This window comes from Quercus lobata, chromosome 2 (genome assembly GCF_001633185.2).
Source record: "Quercus lobata isolate SW786 chromosome 2, ValleyOak3.0 Primary Assembly, whole genome shotgun sequence".
Taxonomy (NCBI): domain Eukaryota; kingdom Viridiplantae; phylum Streptophyta; class Magnoliopsida; order Fagales; family Fagaceae; genus Quercus; species Quercus lobata.
In genome coordinates, this window is record NC_044905.1 from 3,350,221 (window position 1) to 3,361,949 (window position 11,729).

The following is an 11,729-nucleotide window of genomic DNA, read 5'->3' on the forward strand; positions in this document are numbered from 1 at the left end:
ACCCAAAAAAAAAAATGTGACTACAACTTAGATGTAGTTGATTGTATGTAGTGGCAGTAGTCGAAAAAAAAGTTATGAGCCTATATAAAAGTGACAAGTAGTCACTCACATTTAGTTGTTGCAAAAATTGTGGCACAAAATTTGTGGTTCTAAAAAAATTCTATACAAAACTCTCTCTCTCTCTCTCTCTCTCTCTCTCAATGCAAATACTAGCTTTTTATCTGTGAAGTCCATTAATCAAAGACTGAACACACTAGTTTTTAAGACAAAAACTGAATTCCATGTTGCCAATGGTATTTGCATAGCAAGAATTGCGGTCTTTGTAGTTCATAGCAATATATTCATCAAGTACATGTAATTGCTAAAATCATATTCGACCGAGGAAGTTTTAAGTTTAAAATGGTTGTGTCCTGGGCCTCTTGGCTATGTAGAAGTTAGTCCATAAACAAACCTAACTGGGACGGTGAGTTTTATGTTGTTAAGACTTAAGAGTGGGCTGGAGTTTTTGGTCTATTTGATGTATTGAGCCCATAATAGACTGTTAGTCTTATGAATGCATTATTAGCGTGTTCAAAGACTTGGGACTTGGGACTTGGGACTTGGGAATGCACCTTTTTTTTTTTTTTTTTTTTTTTTTTTTTGCGAGGGCATAAAGAGTAATTTTAAGGAGTGGGTTTAGTGGTCACTAATTAAGACCTCATAAATTATGATATTAATGAAATTTTGGGTTTAAAATCTCTTGCCAGCATCTTCGGGTCACCCCCAAGAGATTCATTCTTGTAATAACTTGATGTATGTGGGACAAGACACATATTTAAAGGAATAGTCAAATACTCAAAAATGTTTGGATGCCTTTGTTTGTAAAAAAAAAAAAGTATTTAACATTTCTTTTTTCTCTTTTCAAACAAAGCCCAAAGTATTCATAAATAGCTCCATTCATTTATTACTCCACTCAAGCAGATAGATGTTACTGACTAAATCAAAACAAGAAATATATATTATCATAAAGAACTATATTTTTAAAATGATATAAATTAATAATAATAATGTAGACTTGTCCACTCTATGCAAACTATCTGAGACCAATGATCTCTATTTAGGGTCGGCCCTAGACATTTTTGGGCCTTAGGTGAGAATTAAAATTAGGCCTTTTTTATATTTATGTATTAATTAAATTATTATTTTTTTATTATAATATATTTTATTTAAAATCTATTTTTCTCGCATTTTGAGATACAAATTGACTAATTAAATTTTTGTATTCAAATTCTTCTAACATTTTATTTTCATTATCTTCTAACTCTTTTTGGTGAATATTTTGTTCATTTGTGATATTTTAATCTAAATTTTGTGTTGTATTTTGTTTATCACTAATGTAAGAACTCAATTTGTAACGACCCCAAAAATGGTATTGGGTTCGTACGTTAAGGGCCCAAACAATATAATTTGTAGAGCGTGTGCTTGAAAGGCTAGGTCTTGGTCTCCGGACGGTGGTTAATCATGGTCCTCATGGTGGACGCATAGAGGTGAGCTAAGGTTGTCTGTGGATCTTGTCCATGAAACTTTATATTCTTATTCTTCCTTTCCCTTTTCTGGGAAACCTCGGTTTTTGGCCTCCTTTCTTTTGGCGCATAAACCTTTACATTATATAGCTCTTCTCGGTTGATCCTAATCCTCCATCTGTTGATCAGGCAGGTACCTACTCGAGTACCTGTCCCATCAGCCGCCTCCCCCTACTTTCTGTTAGTTGCAATAACCGAAGCCACACTGTTAAGGAGTTTTTTTCCCATTAATATGGCTAGGACGTTTGTGGGCGCATTCAATGCGGAGGTGACGTCTTTTCCTTGAACCACTCCCACTCCGTACCCCCATGTGAGTCCCATTCTACTCGCCTTTCCTTCTGGGGGCGCTTTGGAGGCTGCTTTTGACGACATGTCGCTCTTCCTATTGAAGTCTTGGGATGCCGAGGACAAGGTCATCCTCGGCTGCATCTCTAGGCTATTTGGTCTTTCACTACTTGTCCTCGGCAACTACTCTCCTCGGCACGGGCCCTGGGTCCTAATGGAAAGTCGGCCGGGTCATAAATTCTCTGGCCCCACAACTAATAACAAATTTATTCATTAATCCTTTTTTAGACTCAATTAATGTTTTTCTCTTCTCCTTTTTTTAAGTTTTTCATATCCAGATACATATTTTCTAATAGAAATTTCAAATAAAACAATATTTAAAAATAAAATAAACACTATCTATAATATATTTATAATGACCAAAATAAAAAATAATTTTCAAGTGTAAAGTAATATAACCTCATGTATATAAAAAAGTACAATGTAGCACTAACTTTATTGAACAATATAAAGAATCTAGCAATCTCAAGTTCTCAACCTGCACAAATTAAAAGCCCAGACAGAAGTACAACTCCACCTACAACCCAGCCAAAACCAATCCTATTACCTTTTTTTTTTTTTTTTTGAAAAAAGAAAAAGAAAAAGAAGAAGATGTAAAAGACAAAACTTTAAGGCCCACGACCCCAGCCTAAGATAAGACATAGGAGTAAATGCTCTTTTTGTCCCTATATTTTGGAGTCATTTCTATTTTGGTCCTTACATTTTTATTTTACCATTTTTAGTCCCTAATCCAATTAACATGTGTTATTTTAGTCCTTTCCATCAGCCAATAGACGGAAATAGCTTACGTGACTAATGGAACATTCTAATGGCTGACGTGGCACTGATATAACGATTAAAATATTATTAAAATTAAAAAAAAAACTTTAAATCTAATTTATTTTTATTTTAAATATTACTTATCATTATTAATTTTCATTGTTCTTCCCAATCCAACCCAGCAACGAAGATCTCAAACCCAGATTACAAGAACACAAACCCAGCAACCAATAACTTAAACCCAGATTACAAAAACACAAACGAAAAAAGAAAAAGAAAAAAACAGAGATCAAACACAAACACAGACCTAGATCACACTCACTCTCTCTCTCTCTAACCTACCTCTATAAAAACCCACACCCTCACTTCCTTCCTTTCCTTAAACACCGTTTCTAACTCTTTCACTTGTTCCAAACAAATCCAAATCTCTAAAACTTTTACAAACCCAAATGGCTCCAAGAGACAGATCTAGCTCCATCAACCCAGATATGAACTCCAAGGAGATTCAATATAGAAAAAAGAAGAAGAAGAACGCGTTGGCCGGATTGTCGATGACGGCGGTGGCGAGCAAACGACGTGTGGTGGAGATGAGCATCGGCGAGCTGCAATAGATTTTTTTCGCCGGAATGAAGCGGAATTCAAAAACGGTGCCCCATAAGGCAAGTGATGTTGACGGAAGGATCAGCGTGGACATACACGATGTAGAGGTTTTTGGAAGGGGCATTTTGGAAAAACTGCTGCCAGAGATGGGCGAAGTGGAGGTTGGAGTTGGTGACAAAGAGGAAAGCAATCTTGAGTTTGGGGTTTTTGCTATTTGGGTTTGCTTGGGTCTGTAAATTTGGATTAAGGCGTGTAAAGACTTGGGTTTGTTGAAGGTATTTTGAATCCTTGAAGGTCTTTGTGTTTGTAATGGGAATGTGAAAGAATGATAGAGTAATTGTTGAATGTGTTTGTGTTTTGTAAATCTGTTGGCATGTCTTTGTGTTTGTAAATCTGATTGATTTTATGGGTTTTGTTGCTAAGGAAATATAAGAAAAGAGAAAAAATATATATAGATTTTTTAAATTTCTGGGCAAGGTTTGCTGGGAAGGAAATGAAGAACATGATTGACGGGGAAGAATACATGTTCTAGATTCTTCATGTTTTTTCCAAAAAAAGAGAAACAAAATAAATTTATTTCTTTTCTTTAAAAAAAAAAAAAAGATGGTTAGAAATTTTTTATATAATTTTATTTGATGTGGCTTTTTTAATAATATTTTAATTCTTCCGTTAGCCATGTCAGCTATTTCCGTATGTTGGCTGACGGAAAGGACTAAAATAACAAGCGTTAATTAGATTAGGGACTAAAAGTGGTAAAATAGAAATGTAAGAACTAAAATAGAAATGACCCCAAAATGTAAGGACGAAAAGAGCATTTACGCCTAAGACATAAGAGTCCTAAGACTCCAATCCACCCACAGCCACAAGTCATATTAGATAAGATAAGCCTCCATCCATAAAACCAGTAAACCACGACACAATTTGGATTCTGGATCTGCAGAGTGCAGAGCAGAGGAAAAGTCATATAGTCTATACCTAGAGAGTAGGGGTGGTAATTTTTATCCATATCCATAAACCCGTCTATTACCCACCTTATTTGGATAAGTCTTAACCCAACCCATTTAATATTTGGGTTAAATGGGTAAAGACCCATTAGGTTATTTAATTATATGGGTCTTAATGGATGAACCCACTAATACCCACTAACACATCTAAAATTTAAATAAACAACAAAAATTCTAAAAAAGGCTAAATTTAAGATTACAAAATTACTTTCACCAACAACAAAAAAGTCCAAATCTCTCCTTGTTTGGTTACTAAGAAAGTAGTGGAAAATGACAGAAATTAGCGGAAAATGATAGAAATAGGAATTCTGAATCTAATAAGATTGTTCAAACAAAATCGGAAACTTTACCACTCAACTAAACGCAAAAATAGCCAATTTTTCATTTTTCTGATAATAAAAGCAAAGAAAAAGAAAGGATCCTAGAAAAGCATCACTTTGTTTTCTTTTCCTCCTTTTTTTGAGCAACCAAACAAAAATGTCTTAATCAAGTACAATTCCAATCATAACCCATAAATCAAACCATGGGTTCCCAGTCTCAAAGCTCGAACCAGTGGCTTAATTGCGCCGGAGGAGGCTATAAACTCCTTGTTCTGGTCGCAGAGCGAGAGATTCAAAATCGTCGTGACGCTGTACTCTTGGAGCTGAGGATCGGCCGAGGAAATCAACAAGATTAACGGCTTAATCACGCCGGCTTTCGCGATTTTGAGCTGGTTTTCCGGCTTGTTCTTCGCGATGAGTCTGATCTTCATGGCCGCTTGCTCTTCAACAACAACAACAGCGAACCATTAATTTTTGACACCACAACACAGAGCTCTCTCTCTCTCTCTTAACTTGGTCTCTCCAACTCAATCTCTCTTCTAACTCGGTCTCAGCCAAGATCTTTCTCTCTCTCTGTCTTGTAATTTTTCTGTTTCTATGTTTTTCTAGGCAGCCCAACAGATTTCTTCTGTGTTCTACGTTAAAGATTTTGGGTGTAGATATATTGCTTTGTTGACTATATAAAAGTTGGTTAAAAGATTTAAAAAAAAAAGGTTTTTAAGTGAACGAATTATTTTGCATTTGATAGAAGTGTGGAGAATGTTGGATTTGAGTTTCTAAAGGATTTATTCTGAGATGGCTTTTTGGGGAAAGTTTCTAAAGTTATTTATTTATTTGGATTATATTGAGTTAAATGGGTGGGTTACTAATTAAATGGGTTGGGCGAATAATGGATAATTAATTTATATATAAACGGGTCATAAATGGATAAATGGATAATTATGCACCCAACCCATTTATGACCCAACTCGCCCATTTGCCACCTCTACTAAAGAGCATAGAGTTGAGACGGATCACTGATCAGATGGAAGGAAGCATGAGCCACCAACAAAAGATTTAAAAGTAGAACTAATGTAGAGAAAGAATGAGAAAGGCAGAGAGCAAGAGCTAAGAGAGAGAGGCGTAGAGCAAGAGAGAAAGAGAGAAGATATGAGGAAATTTTAGGGATTTGAGATTTTTTTTTTTTTTTTTTTTTTTTTGTGTTTTGATTTGAGATTGTTTTGTGAGTAAATTTTTTAGATCAAATTTGTAATTTATCCAATTGAATTTTGATTTGTCTTGAGGCTAAGGTCCTAAAGATGATGTTTTTGGGATAATTAATTTTGTTTAAATAAAAGAATTTTTTGGAATAGCAATATTTACAAGAATATTTTAGAGTTTTCATTTGAAACTAAAATTTTTCTTTCTACTAATTTTTCATAATTTTGGGGCCCTCCTTCCACTAAGGGGGCTTAGGCAATGGCCTAGTGGAAGGGCCGGCCACTATATCTAGAAATGAGAAACTCTATAATAAGTAACTTCTCAGTCTTCACTCTTCATAAAGAATAGAGTAATAGTAATAGTACTAGTACTAATGGAAGGATAATAATAGTACTAGTACTAATGGAAGGATCTCCCTGGTTTAATTTTGCACTTTTATTCGTCTTCTTACTTGTAGTATCAAAGTTTGTCTTCAAAAGACATGCAAACCCAAGAAACCTCCCTCCAAGCCCACCTGCCCTACCTATTATAGGTCATCTCCATCTGCTTAAAGAACCCCTTCACCGAACTCTGCATGAACTCTCTGAGAAATATGGCCACATCTTATTTCTCCGATGTGGGACGCGTAAAGTCCTTGTAATCTCATCACCTTCAGCCGTAGAAGAATGCTTCACAAAGAAAGACATCATCTTTGCAAACCGCCCTCGAACGCTAGCCGGGAAACACCTTAATTACAACTACAAAACAATAGGGTTCTCCTCCTACGGTGACCACTGGCGAAACCTCAGGCGCCTCACAACCCTGGAGCTCTTCTCTACTAGCCGCCTCGCCATTTTTACCAGCGTTCGCCAAGACGAGGTTAGACTATTGGTGAAGCAACTGTTTCAAGACTCCTCTAGAGAGAAACCAACAAAGGTTGAGCTGAGACCAAAGCTTTTGGAGCTTAATTTCAATATCATGCTGAGGACAATTGCTGGGAAGCGATATTATGGGAAGGAAGTGGTGGACCAAGAAGCCAAGCAGTTTCAGATTATCATGAAGGAGGTGACAGAGCTTCTAGGGAGTTCAAATTTAAATGATTTTTTGCCAGTGTTACAATGGGTGGATTTTCAAGGGTTGGAGAAGAGGATGGTGATTTTAAAGAAGAAAATGGACAGGTTCTTCCAAAATCTCGTTGTTGAGCACAAGCGAATAAGAGGTAGTGCTTCTAGTCAAAGTGTTAATGAAGTGACAAAGATGACATTAATTGATGTTATGTTATCACTGCAAGAGATAGAACCAGAATTCTACACCGACGAAGTTATCAAAAGTGTTATACTGGTAAGTATACGTCTTTATCAGTTAAACCTAACAAAATGAGACATTATGCTGTTAGGGTCATTTATTTCCATCAGATGATGAATTATTGGTTGCTCCTTTTTGATATCATTGTCCTGCTATAGTGTTGATCTAATCTTCTACCAAAAAAAAAAAAAAAAAAAACGTCTAGATTAAGTTCTCTTGGTCATTAGTCTTGATAAAGATGTCCATTAAAAAAAGAATTATCACCACTCACAAGCACAAGTTTTTTTTTTTTTTGAGATAATGCACAAGTTAATTATAAATAAAAAATATTACAGTAACAAATTATTTTATAAACTACTAATATATATGATGAGTAGTTATTAGTAAATAAAAATGTGATAGTAGTGATGGGTCTAGATAAGAACTAATAAAAATATATCATATTAATAATTTGTAAAAATATTATAATATAACTTATAATATGGTGAGTATGGTGAGTAGTTATTTGTAAATAAAAATGTGATGTTAGTAATAAGTTTAAATAAAACTAGTAGCCAAAGGTCTTGTAGCTGAATTGGCACATTCCCATATACAAAATACTTAGGGGTCTAGAGGGAAAATGGTTCAAACTGTGGGATTAGCAGTATATTATAATTATATTTCAAAAAAAAAAAAAAAACTAGTAAAAATGTGTCATATTAATAATTTGTATAAATATTGTAATATAGTTTGTAACGTGGTATTACTCTAAATAAACTAACAATTGGCCCTTTCACAGTGCATATTATACAATAAATAACTTGTTCTATTGATCAATTAATCTGCTGCCTTAAGGATTTTAGGCTTAGGGTCTAAGATTGAATAATGTTAAAAATACAAATTATTTCATAAAAAATTTTATAAACTGCTGATGTAGTGAGTAATTATTGGTAAATGAAAAAATAATATTAATGGTAGGTTTAAATAAAAACCAATAAAAGGTTGGTCATATTAACATTTATAAAATATTATAAAATAGCTTGTATATGTAGCATTACTCAATAAAATTGGTATTATGAGATTTTCTTTTAGAATGGCTCCCACTAATGAAGGCTTACATACAAACCCCACTAAATGTATATAATGTAGCATGCCAAGTTCTCCAATTGCAAATGATGGTAAACCATCAAGGTATGGAGTAGTATTATCTGCAGTACTAGCGATTATTTGAACTCCATATACATGCTTAAGTTGTAGCTCTCTTCCAAATGTGTGTGCAGGCAACGCTACTTGCTGGGACTGAAACTTCATCAACAACCATGGAATGGGCACTCTCACTTCTTCTTAAGCATCCAGAAACAATGCACAAGGCTTGGGCTGAGATAAACACAAATGTTGGACAAGCCCGCTTTTTGGATGAATCAGACTTAACAAAGCTGAACTACCTACAAAATGTGATTGACGAGACTCTTAGGCTATTCCCACCAGCCCCACTTCTTATACCACATGAATCATCTGAAGAATGCACTGTTAGTGGTTTTCATGTGGAACAAGGCACAATGTTACTAGTCAACTTGTGGACCATTCACAGAGACCCTAAGCTGTGGGTTGAACCAGAAAGGTTTAGGCCAGAGAGATTTGAAGGTGTAGAGGCTGAAGGGTATCACTATCAACTACTTCCATTTGGTGTAGGAAGGAGAGCTTGTCCTGGAGCTGCTCTAGGTAGACGAGTTGTAGGGTTGGCATTAGGAGCACTGATTCAGTGTTTCGAGTGGGACAAGATTGGTGAGAGTGAAATCAACATGTTGGAGGAAGCAGGGATTGTCATACCCAGAGCTGAGCCATTGGAAGCTCTGTGCAAACCACGCCAAACTATGATCAACCTCCTCTATGATTTGTGAATTCCATATATAACTATGCAATTTCCTAATATCATGTATTATGCAAAGCACTTTGGTATAGGCATATGAGAACGGTCTGAATCTCCTTTGTTATATGGTTGATTATTAGAACAAATAAGAATTTTATAAGAACAATATAGTATGTAAACTAAATTTAGTTGTAGACTTTCATGCTTAAACCACAGTCACATATTCTTGAAATTTTATGGAACTTTATCCTAATTAATTTCCTATATTTCAAAAATATCCCAGTCAACCCTAATTAATTAACCTGAATTAATTTCCTGGAAGATGTAATGTTCCTATTCCAAAATTTATTCTTAAATTTTCTTTGTTTCATTCCCATATACTGAGTATGAACTGTTGAGTTGAGTATTTAAGATTCCTATATTTCACCACAATCATAGAGCAACTTGGTTATACTAATTCCATAGTTTGCATACATATCTACTAGCTAGTACAAATGTCAACTGGGGAGTGAGAAGATATGTACATATTCCGTTAGAGAAGTTACGGGTATATTAATTCTTATCTGTAGCATTTATGCACACACATGACACATTTATATCTGGGATGTGTGAGTCATTCAATTCAGTTCTTGCTTATAGTGACTCATTGTCTATTATTGCCACCTACAAGCCATCTACTACAAGTCTGCAAGGTACTGATTTTCCAAAATCAGAACTTTTTTGTCTCTCTTTTTTCCTTTTTCTTTTTTCCTTTCTGTTCTGAACACGTGTGGAGGTCTGAAACAACTGGTTATTACTTTTTTCCTTTTTTCTTTTTTTTTCTTTCCAGTGACATCTCCTTTTTATGTTTATTTATTTGCCTGTTGGCTGTGACATCTACTTATACAATAAATTCTTTTATGTGATGACCCAGACTAACAATAAATTGGACCTCGTACCTTAGTGAATGTGGACAGACACACAGTAATTTGCTACCTGGAGCATGAACATAATTTTAAGGAACCTGCTGGCGGACACGGGCCCGAAGCCTGTTCAACCACATAACTATTAACTACACCTGTAACTGTATTGTAATGGGAGGGGAAAAGAATAACGAATGCCATCCACATTTTCAATTTTCCCTACAAAAATCGCTGCACGTTTTTCCTTTTAATTTTTTTACCCATTTTAATTTTGATGACCTTGAATTCTTACCTTCAGGGAAGAGCCAGGATTCAAATTTAGGGGGTCAAAGTTTTTTGTTCAAATATTTTTTAAAATTGGAATATCAATACTAGAGGTTGACAAAGTTGCATATTAGCATTAATTTATTAATTATTATTTGTATTTTTTCTTTTGAAAAAAAAAATTAATAATATAATTTTATAATCAAGAGTTTTGCAAGTCAATTGACACGTCTTAATATTTTCAAAGTTTAACTAATGTGTGGATAAAGCAATCAATATGTGGCATAGGAGTTGTCTCTATGCCTATGAGGGTGGAGTCATTTGGGAGGAGTGTAGAGCTCTCAAGTGAGAGAGAGAAATTGGATAAAGGTTATTAGGTTTTTGTAATTTTTTTTGCTAGGATTTTTAATTGATTTGTTGTTATTGTTTTTACTTAGACCAAATTTATGATTTGTCAAAAGATTTTCTTATTATCTAGATATGTGCATTTTTTTTTTATAGATTTTTCTTGTTATCTATTTGTTAGATTTCTTGGGTTAGTTTGTAAATTTTTTGGGGAAGGGGGGCAAAGTATATAAATTTAAGAGCCAGAATTAAATTTTTTTTGTTAATATACATACTAGTATTTTTTTTTTCTAAGGTTGGGGGGGGAGGGGGGCATGGGCCCCCTCTGCCCTTGAGTAGTTTCGTCCCTGATTACATTATGTTTGGATCAAAGAGAATAAAGGAGAGGAGAGTAAATGGGAAGGTACGTAGTCAAATATACTAAAATAAAATTCTAAAGTATACTTATAGCTCATAGAATTTGGGATTGTTTTTATTTTGATCATTAGTTGAGAATTAGAGATTGCCTTAAGTTGGAATTTGAGAGATTTTTTTTGTTAACAAAAGGCCTATTAGAAGTCTATAATTTTTACCACCGCACACCTTTAATATGATAGTTTACTCCACAAGTACAAGTTCTTATAAGGTGGGGGCAAGGATTAGGGTTCAGGTCTTCAAGAAAGAGTTTCATACATATATATAATTAGATTAAACTATAAAAGAATTCTATCTTGTATTAAAAAAATAAAAGGCTACATTTTATTTATATCATCATTTTATTATATATATAATTTTTGTTAATTTGATATTCAAAGCTACTAATAATATTAAACTAGGCTAGTTTAAACTAATTATAAAACTCATGGTCTTTCTAGATAGAGTAATGCAACACTAAAAAATTCTAATTAAATTAAGTTTGATCTTCTCTAAACAAATCCTAACTACATTAGATAAGTTTTTTCTATAAATAGTCTCTATTTTAAATTTTTATTTATTAATTGTATTTTTTGATAATGATTATTTATTAATTATAAATGTATAAATATAATCAAAATTTTCCGTGTATTTGACTGGTGAACAAAGGTAGTTCATTTTGTTTTCTTACAATGCCATTTATTTCCCCTCCAACCCAAATATTTGCGAGAGGCAATAGGTTCTAAATTGCTAAATAACCCCCCAAAAAAAAATGGTTAATCTCAAAAAATCCCTAATTTTTTTAGAAAAGAAAATCCTTAGTTTAATGATAAGAATAAGTGTCACCTAACGTGTATGATGTATCATCCACACCTAAAATTCCAGATTCCAGACCAAAACAA

The 11,729-nt window shown here is 34.0% G+C and overlaps 1 protein-coding gene across 1 annotated transcript; it reads left to right on the forward strand.

Moving 5' to 3' along the window:
- The first annotated feature begins 6,024 nt into the window (after positions 1 to 6,024).
- Positions 6,025 to 9,126, forward strand: LOC115975102 (cytochrome P450 81Q32-like). Its single transcript, XM_031095746.1, has 2 exons — positions 6,025 to 7,110; positions 8,334 to 9,126. The coding sequence occupies exons 1-2, from the start codon at positions 6,193 to 6,195 to the stop codon at positions 8,952 to 8,954; spliced, it is 1,539 nt and encodes a 512-aa protein (XP_030951606.1). The 5' UTR covers positions 6,025 to 6,192; the 3' UTR covers positions 8,955 to 9,126.
- Positions 9,127 to 11,729: the final 2,603 nt, after the last annotated feature.